A 10058-nucleotide genomic window follows, 5' to 3' on the forward strand; every position below is an offset into this window, starting at 1 on the left:
AACTCCGTGGCTGTTCTTGAATGGCCCAGCCAGAGCCCTGACTTAAACCCAATTGAGCATCTCTGGAGAGACCTGAAAATGGCTGTCCACCAACGTTTACCATCCAACCTGACAGAACTGGAGAGGATCTGCAAGGAGGAATGGCAGAGGATACCCAAATCCAGATGTGAAAAACTTGTTGCATCTTTCCCAAAACGACTCATGGCTGTATTAGATCAAAAGGGTGCTTCTACTAAATACTGAGCAAAGGGTCTGAATACTTATGACCATGTGATATTTCAGTTTTTCTTTTTTAATAAATTTGCAAAAATTTCTACATTTCTGTTTTCTTCTGTCAAGGTGGGGTGCTGAGTGTACATTACTGAGAAATAAAATGAACTTTTTTGATTTTTGGAAAATGGCTGCAATGAAACAAAGAGTGAAAAATTTAAAGGGGTCTGAATACTTTCCGTACCCACTGTACACTGTGAGAAGTGGGGGTAAGCTTCCTGTGGCCATTAATTAAGCAATCAGCAGCAAAAAGTTATAAAAGCCATCGCTGATGCAGCTTGGGAGAAACCCACACAATCCATTGCAGCACTTTCCTTGAAGTTCTTGTCATGAATAAAGCAATAATGAATGTTTACATAATGGACATCTCTGTCTGAATTACTAGAGAGATGAAGCCTGCATTGTTACGTGTTCTATGTCTGAAAAGGGCTTTTTGTTAGTACGAATTTTTGTGGGCCACAGAATAGGGGAGGGAGAAAAAATCGATTCTTGGATGCATCACGATGCGGACGTGAAAGATTCTGACCCGATTAACAAATGTCAAAAAATCGATTATTTAAATGTTAATTTATAACGTAATGTTGACGGAAGTGCAGCGCCCGGACCGTCTGTGGCGTGCACATAACAGTGAGAACAGTGTTCCCCTGTATTTGGCACAACACAACTTCCCAACTTAAATGTCACACAATCATTTATATCAATGAGCAAGTGACGCTCAACGCTTGGCAGCTCTCTGTGTATCCTGTGTGTGTGGACGAGCGAATGAGTGCGAGCGAGCGAGCGGCAGAACATGATGGAGAAAAATTTTAGCAGTAAGCTTCCGTCTGAACGTGCAGTGTAGGTCAGTGTGTCCGTTAATAAAAGTCTGTAGTTTCCCCAACTGCTGGAAAAGTGAAGGCTGTTAGTGCTAGCTAACGTCTCCCCGTACAGCACGTTTTATGGCTGTTAGTAACGTTAGCTAAATTAGTAACGAAGTAATATTAATTAGCTCGGCTGTATGTCATTGCTAACTTACCTGACGTTACTTATCAAGGGTTGAGAACATCAGGTACGAGCTCAGACTTATCTGGTGTACAGCTCTGTCCCGTACACGTCCTGATAATTATATTTCAGTTTTCAGAGGAGTCCGACAAGTGGCTGTTGTAGAAATGGAGCTGAGTTTAATGAAGTAAATTAGGGATGCAAACTAGTCCTTTGAAGCTAATTAGGAGATGTTTCAAATTTAATGCTTAGTAATAATCCTGCGATCCTGTATAGGAAAAAAAAAGAAGCATCAAGATGCATTGATAATCGTTTTATAATCACATCGCAGCCCTCTGAATCGGAATCGAATCGTGAGGTGCACAGAGATGCCCACCCTATTGGGTGTACCGAGGAGACAGAAAAAACATAAGCGAAATTTTAAAAGGAGAAACAGAATGAAAATAATCAAGTGCATCAAGTGCAATAAAGAATATGAATCAGGTGCTGCCGAGCATTTTCAGGACATGGACCACAAAACATCCTCTGTATCACGAAGCTTTAGAAGTTTCCATTACTTGAAATGTTTTGATACTCGGTGCTAGTATAGAGGTTTGATAAAAAGCCCAAGAACAGAGGAAGGGATGAAGAGCAAGAGCAGGGAAGAAAGGGAAAGAGGGAGAGAAAATATGATGCGAAAGCTCTGGGAACAGGTCAAGAGAGAGAGAGCAGGGCAAAAGAGGACAAAGAGAGAGTGAGTGGTGGGAAAGGGACTGAAAAAGATGAGAGAGAGAAGAAGGATGGGAGGAAATGGGCGATGAGACTCGCATATGGAGACATTACAGAAGAGAAGATATGTTAAGGGCGAAAAAACACAGAAGGACGAGTGTGAGACTTTTCTGTGAGAGCGAGAGCTGCGTTAAAGGTGGTGGGCTGAGAGATGAGAAGGCGAGAAAGACAAAAAGAGGGAGAGCGCAGCAGTTTTTCATGGAGAGCTGGAAACAGAGGTCGGGCGGACAGGCGGGTGGGCGAGCGAGCCAGAGGGGAAGGGAGGGAGGGAGGCGGGGGCGGGGCTTGTCAGCAGCTGCAGCCAGTCAGAGGCCGGTGTGGCGCTCTGCAGGGTGAATCTTACCCTGGCAACACAATGGAGGGAGAGGGAGAGGGAGCGAGAGGGAGAGACACGGTGGACAGGTGAACAGATGGCTGACTGACTGAGAGACAAGCTGATCAGTGGACTACAGAGGGTGTGTGTGAGAGAGAGAGTGCATGTGAATGTACTGTAACACAAAACGTTCACTGCGAGAGAGGAAACAGAAACAATGAGAAACTGAGAGAGAGAGAAGGAGAAGGGGAAAGATGCCCATGTTTGTACAGTAATGTTCACAAATCAGTTGTGTTTACATGAGAGAAAGAGAAGCTTGTGATGTCTAAAAAAAAAAAACATCAACCAAGGGCATAGAATTTGGTAGGGACATTCAGCATCTACTGAAGTGTCCCTAGCAATTATTTTGTCCGTCACTGTACATTGAAAAGCCAAAACATTATGACCACTGACAGGTGAAGTGAATAACACTGATTATCTTGTTACCATGGCACCTGTCAGTGGGGGGCGCATTTTGGGCACAAGTTAACATTTTGTCCACAGAGTTGATGTGTTAGAAGCAGGAAAATGGGCGAGTGCAAGGATTTGAGCGACGTTGAGCCAAAGGGCCAAATTGGGATGTCAGAGCATCTCCATAAAGTGGTGAACCGGTGACAGGGTCAAGGCTCATTGATGCACGTGGAGAGCTACTGTACGTCAAATTGCTGAAGATTTTAATGCTGGTTCTGATAGAAAAGTGTCAGAAAACTCATTGCATAGCTGTATGTTGCGAAGGGGCCGCGTAGCCGCAGACCAGTGAGGGTGCCCATGCTGACCCTGGTCCACTGCCGAATGTGCCTACAATGTGCAAGTCACATTTTCTGTTACATCACATGGATGGCTGGGTGCAGGAACACTTGCACCAGATGCACTATGGGATGAAGGCAAGTGTGATGCCTTGGGCAATGTTCTGCTGGGAATCCTGCCATTTATGTGGATGTTACTTTGACATGTACCACCTACCTAAGCATTGTTGCAGGCTAATGCACCACGCCGCGAAGAAAAAAGTGGTTCAGGATCGGTTTGAGGAACACGAGTTCAGTGTGTTGCCTTCAGATTCTCCAGATCTTAATCCAGTAGAGTGTCTGTGGGATGTACCATACTTACCGTAGTTTTCTTGTGCAGTGAAACATTAGCAACATTTCAGATGGGCTCACTGTTAGTTTTAGATTTTGTTGCTGCAATGTTGCCATGTTCCTAAATCTCAGCAGTTGTTTTGGTGTGGTCAGTGGTGTCCCTCAATGAAAAAAATAAATATCAAAACTACGAAAATAACGACTCAGGTTTCAATAAACAGGAACTCTCCTTTAGGTTATGGTTAGATAAAGGCAGGGTTGGATAGGTTTGGGTTACATGTGGTTATGAAGATTTAAATTGGGTTAAGGAAATGCCAGATATATACCACTGACTGTTCTCACACAAGTCTTGAAGTACTTTCAGTATCTCTTAGTATTCAAGTGTGTTATGAGTGTCATCGCAGTTTTGTATGCAGGCTCTTTATCTCTTTGTGTCCTGACAGTCGGGGGCAGGAGGTCCACGCCTCGATCACATCCTACATGCAGTCCTCTGTCACATGCCGTCATTGTCATGTTGAGGTTCTTTTATTTTTATTTCTTTCATTTTTCCCACGGTTCTTTTGTTCCCTCGATTTTATTTTTTTTTAGGTCTGAACACACAAACATCTGCACGGCAACTGCCACTGCACTGTGTTTTCAATGAACTGTGGACAGCAAAGCGTGTGGTGATGGCTCCCTGTGTTAAATTTGCATTAAGCTGCAGATCAGAGCGTGGACTTGTTCTGGTGAGACTGAACAGCTGAATCAGGCGACTATCTCTGTGTTGGAACAAATCTGTCTAATAACCCATTTCTGTGGGTAGATAAAACGCAGCTTTGACACTGCGATAATAATAATGGCTTCGAATTTTAATGAGATTCATATCAAAGAGCACTATTGTTATTAAAACTGAAAGTCTCTTACTCTGACATCTATACGGCATCATTACCCTCCTGCCCTCACCTGTTTTCAGGACTTAAGGCTAATTCATCCCAAATTAAAAGAATGTCTGTCTCTGCCTCCTCTGGGTTTTGTCGGGAGCTCTAGCAGGTACGAGCTACCATCGTCTCCACTTCCGAGGCTGAATTGCATGCAGTTAAATCATCCTCACTTAGCAGTGATTGTGCGCAGTGGGAGTCATGGAGCATGTGCTGATGTTTTAATCAGACCACCACTAGACTGCAGTCACACTTAATTAATTAAAGGAAATATAGGATGTGTGACATTAAATGTGGCATTTAAAGTACTTTGTTTCTTATGGATTATCTATGAAAAGATGCACTCTAAAAAATGTCTGTAATTGAGCATTTACATGATCAAACCAGCATTTTTGTTAGTTTGCAGTTTCAATCTATGTATACTTACATTTTTATACCTTACATTTTCAAATGCATTATTAAAACTCAAATGAATTGTGTAGTCCATCACATCCAGTGAATGTTAAGTTAAAGCAACGCTAATGTCATTGTTTTAGTTTAAGCAGCAATTAACTATGCTTAATCTCTGCTTTTCATCAGCCTTGTTTCCAGTAGCTGCTGTTTTCAACAAACAACCTCTGTATAGACCAGACAGCAGATATAGTACACAAACTTAGCAAGAAGCTTGTGACGAAAGTGGAACATCTAGCAACCAGTGAGTTGGTGAAGACCAAACCAGAGCTAAAAGGAAAGTGGTTCCACTGTCCCCAAGTAGCCAAAAAATCAATTCTCAGCCGTTCTCAGTTAAAAGTCTACTAATAGATGAACATAAAATACATAAATGTTCAGCTGCCCCGACAACATAAAAATGATCTAAATAATACATAATTTGTAGTAAATGACTTAAGCATGTAAAATCACTTGTAAGGCTGTTTAAAAGTCTTATTTTCTTATAACTACTTATATACTTGGTTCTTGTTTCCAATAAAAAGCAACTTGTTTCAAGGATTTTCTAGGAAGTTAAAATTTTCTTATCAAGTGCAGCAGCCTGCTCGTCTTTTTTGTTTCAAGATACTGATGGTCATCTCAGGGACATGATGCAATGTTCTTCTAATGTACTGGCAATTTTTTTGTAGTTTTAACAAAGTATGGTCTTTAGAAACGAGAAATGATAAGATATTTTTGTGTACTACTGTCTATTTCCTTTTGCTGATAGATTTCAAGGCAAGGGATTTTCTTCTTCATACCCCCTCAGGACTAAAGCTTGTATTTGGACCACAGAAGGCTCTCCAGCTCCATTTTGCAGCAAGGATCTATCTCCTTGGCTGTCTGGTCAAGGGCCCACCAGGCAAAGCTACTTAACGGCAAATCTCGTTTAGCAGAATCCTCTCAAAATAAGAGCCTCAACCCCCCCCCTATTTTTCCTCACGCCCTTTCAAACGGGAGCCAACACTGACACAACCTGACTGCCGTTAGCTAACACCACTGTGTGCTTCCTAACACACCCTTTACCCTTTTCTTTTGCTCAACTACCTTCCTCATCTCAAAGCTTCACACCAATTAGCAACACTGTTGATTAGCCGGTGTGCAGAGGTGTGATGCCTGTGTGTCTTCTGACATGCTGCTCAGGTTTATACACAGTTTCTCGCCCTGCAAAGGTGCCACAGGCTACTACAGCTGATCTTGTACACTTGGTAAAGATGGGGGTTCTTGTTTTCATTTGATTTCAAAGCTCTGTTTGGAATTCTAGTCAGTAGTTTCTTCACCCACGACTTCCCGAGAGCACCAGCTGGGTGAGCTAGTGGAGATTCAGTGTTTCAGTGCTTTCACTTGGGTGGCAGATTTTATGAACTTTGACCTCGGAAATCGTTTGAGGATTTTTAGAGGTTAAGTGTTAGAAAAAAGCATTGTCAAAAGTTTTCTGTCTGACTTTTACTTTTTCATTTTTATGCAATGCATAGCGTGAGAGTTAGCAGCCATGGTGCAATCAAGATGTTCATTTGTGTTGGTGTGAAATGAAAATGGCTTCACAAAGTGTGTCTTTAAAAAAGACAACCCCCCCCCCCCCCAAGAAAATATCAAAATGGGCATGAAAAATTAAATGTAAATGTGCCTCCTCCTTCTCCTCCTCTGTCCTTCTCTGACCGCTTCAGACGTTGCGAAAGAAAGGCTTTAACGGCTGCAACAGCCCAGAGCCCGACGGAGACGACTCCATCGACCAAAGCCCGCTAAATGAGGACAAGTACCGCAAGACCGAGGACCTGGACAGCCTCTTCAAACGCTACGGCGTGAGTACCATCACACTTTTGTCACCTCATCTAACCTACTCTTTCTCTTCTTCTCTTTCTCTATCTACCTATCTCTGTCTGCCCTCTTCTTTTGTTTGGGGAACGAAGGCTCTGAACAAGAAAGAGCACCGGGACTCTGAGAGCCCAGACCCCGAGGAACCATTCTCCCTCACCCCCCGCACTGAGGAGAAATACAAAAAAATTGACGAGGAGTTTGATAAAATGATGCAGAACTATAGGCTGTCAGTGAGTACTGTCCCCCCCCTCTGTGCAACCCTGCCCCCTCATACCCTGCTGCCGGAGGTCTTCCGGCTGCTGATGGCGGCCTGACTACTCACAGAGCACTCGCCTTCACCATTCCCCACCCCTTTACCTCCTCCACTTCACCTCTTACCAACAGCACCTTCCTCCACCCACCAAATCACTACCCACAACCCCCTCTGATAATGTGTGACTGAGCAAGAAAGGTAGGGCAGAGAGGCCAAGCTGACCGACTTAAGGGCGAACCTTTAAAACCAGGGCTGTAACTAACGATTATTTTTAAATTATCAGGTTAGTTTCTTGTTTGATCAATTAATAGTACACATAGTCCACCGAATTTCATGTCTTGTTTTAATAATAAAGGGACTTCTAGGACTCAAATATGTGAAACAGATGATAAAAATAACTTTGTGTGAAGAAGGAATTCTTAGCAAAAGCAGTATAACACCAAATAGGGCATTCTTTACTGTGATTATTCACCTGACGTTACAGTCATCACAGTGAAGAGCGTCCTCAGGAGTATTATGGCTTTAATATACTGTTTCTGGTGCCTCTGCAAGTTCAGTAATGTACAAGAATAAACAACAGAAGGAGAGGAGTGCTAACTAGGTCCCTAGTTTTCATAAAAGTTGGCATAGCAACTGATATCACAAGGGGAAATCATGCTTTATGGTAATAATCAACATGTTTGGAGCATGCCTTTGAGCAGTGGGATTGCTTAGCTTAAAGTACCAATTGTGTAATACTGAGCAACACTAAAGAAATAAATGTGCAATTGCAGACGTGCTTTGTGAACCAGGGCTGGGTCTATTCCTGACATTATGCAGGTGATACAGAGAAAGCCAGGGTGCAGTTGCTAGCTGGTCGTCCTCTGCAGTATTACTGTGGTCACATTGGTCCCAGTGTAGTCTGCTCCTGCTCCTGGATGTGCTCCTGACATTATCCAGGTTCTGCCTCCTGACTGGCCCTCTGCCAAGTTCTTTTACCACTCCGCTCCTGTGCCAATTTCTCTGTGAATCATTTTTCCTCCGTGCTCAATAATGCCATTAATGTCGCTTTAATGAGTAGCACTCAATTTACAGCCCGTCTTCCTGTTTGCCAGCTCCTCTGATTGGTCACTTGGGATGGGACACAGTTCTGTTGAGGCGCTGCAGGAAAGTTAGACAGCAGTTATTCCTAAATCATGTATGTTGTAGAGAAAGGTTGTATCTGCATCTTATTTTAATAGTTTTACTCTTCTTATACCTTAAAACGAAATTTCTTAACTTGGTGGTTGTAATCTAGAGACACAATCACTTCAGACAATAGCACTATTTAGAACTCTCAGTGACTGCTACTACTATGAAAAGATACATGAATATTAACATATAATTTATCCAACGATAGATTTGTCATTTCCGTTCAATCATGAACAAATGATGGACAAAACTATATAAATAAGAACCAAACGGGGAAAAAAATAGACTTTCCTTTTAAAATATAGCTAACACACAAACTTTACTAATTACCATCATCTCGCATACATCAGAGCAACATAGTGAACACAAGCCACCTTCGACTCTTTTGTGCCGCGGCAGAAGAAGAAAGGATTTCAATATACCACTGAAGAGCCGCAGCTTTTGGCTCTCGACGACTGGATGCTAGCCGAATGCCTCTAGCAGGTAGCCCCCCCCCCCCCCAACACCTCACTGCCCTTCGGTCTCTCAGCCTGCCAGCTTGACCTGGTTTGCCCAGCACACCTTTCACAGGGCACCAGCAAACGGAAGCGTACATCACCACCCACCACTCCTCCCCTCAGCATCATAATCCCCAGCATGACAGCTAGGGGCCGGGATATACAAGCTTAATCCCACTTGTACTAAAATACCTCCTGAGGTAGGGAGAGAGTGGCGAGGGAGAACGGGCAGGACACTTGGCTAGACAAGCTCCGAGCTAACGGATCTGTTCCTGTTACACTGGCGCTGTGGTAGGCGAGAAAAAAAGGGAGCTTTTTTACCAGAGGGTCTCTGGTTTGATCCTTTTCTGGCTCTGAAATTCTATGTTGGGAAATTGAATAAGAAATAGATTTCCTCCTTTAACAACTAGTTCCATGGTGCCCTTGAGCAGGGAGCTGAACGTGTTGAATGTCTCCTGTAGAGGCTCAGTATGAATGTGAACAGTTAGAATGTGAAACATGAAACTAAAAATGCTGCTTGAGCTGCACAGTTAATCACATCTAATTTATTTTTTAGATTTTTGGCTTTCAGAGTGAATAATCAAAAAATTCTGGCATTTTCTCAGCAGTACTGAAGAATTTCACTAAAATACCACTAGAAAATAATTGAGATCAAGATTTCAATACTAAATGTAAGACGTCCAGTAAAATAATTTTAATTTCAGTTTTGGTTACAGTGTGAAAATCTTGCTGTCATGTTGGTACTGACAAAATCAAAAGCACTCTAACATTCACATTGAGATAAATGGTGCTGTCATACAAACATTCATTCAATGATTTCTCAAATAATTCTCAAATTTTTTTTCAGATGTGGTAATATTAGATGATGCCTTTTTTTTTTTTACAATTATAAAAATTAATTAATTCAAAAATCTCAACCTACAGTACATCTGGATAAATAAAGTTGCCTCATTAGCCTCAATATTTTCTTAGTAGTGTATTTTCCCTGAAGGAGAATAAAACAGTCATATAGGAATATGTTTTCATCCGTAAATATTAACGATCTTATGTATGATATGATAATTTATTGAGTTGACTTTTTAAGTCGTTGCATTTATGTGTTTTGTGACACTAAGGCTAATCTTTCAAAGTTCTTAATCATAACTGGATTGGATCTACAGATTAAACAGTTTAATTTAAATCTACGACTCATTCACACTTTTTTGTTCTTCATTCTAACATTAGAGAAGATAGAATGGGATCAAGGTGATGGAGATACATGAGGGAAACAAATTTACTGGTCAACTGCTGTGACATCTAAAGGTCACTCAAACACTCTTCTAATGCAGCCTCTGTGTTCAGATCCACAGATGCTAACAAATAGGATGTGACAATCCTAAAGTTGAAATAGGGAAAAAAAACTTTCAAAGGCTTCCAGGACAAGAGGGAGGGAAAGGGAAACTAGGCCATGAGTTAAATTCATTCCGATTTACCCTTGCATCCAGGAAACAC

At 42.1% G+C, this 10058-nt stretch overlaps 2 protein-coding genes across 6 annotated transcripts in view; both read left to right on the plus strand.

Moving 5' to 3' along the window:
• The window catches only part of rhbg (Rh family B glycoprotein), an 11657-nt gene extending 7692 nt beyond the window's left edge, over window positions 1–3965 (plus strand). The window contains exon 6 of the mRNA XM_046045985.1: window positions 3891–3965. Within this exon, the coding sequence (XP_045901941.1) occupies window positions 3891–3965 (75 nt within the window). The remainder of the gene's footprint in view (window positions 1–3890) is intronic.
• The window catches only part of mef2d (myocyte enhancer factor 2d), a 197701-nt gene that overhangs the window by 147312 nt on the left and 40331 nt on the right, over window positions 1–10058 (plus strand). For 3 of the 5 annotated variants that reach the window (XM_046044987.1, XM_046044989.1, XM_046044990.1), the window contains exon 4: window positions 6497–6631. In XM_046044987.1, coding sequence (XP_045900943.1) covers window positions 6497–6631 — 135 coding nt within the window. Of the gene's footprint in view, window positions 1–6496; window positions 6632–6739; window positions 6878–10058 lie in introns of all 5 variants that reach the window. The other 2 variants (XM_046044986.1, XM_046044988.1) reach the window with 1 other exon arrangement.

This window comes from Micropterus dolomieu, linkage group LG03 (genome assembly GCF_021292245.1).
Source record: "Micropterus dolomieu isolate WLL.071019.BEF.003 ecotype Adirondacks linkage group LG03, ASM2129224v1, whole genome shotgun sequence".
Classification (NCBI taxonomy): Eukaryota; Metazoa; Chordata; class Actinopteri; order Centrarchiformes; family Centrarchidae; genus Micropterus; species Micropterus dolomieu.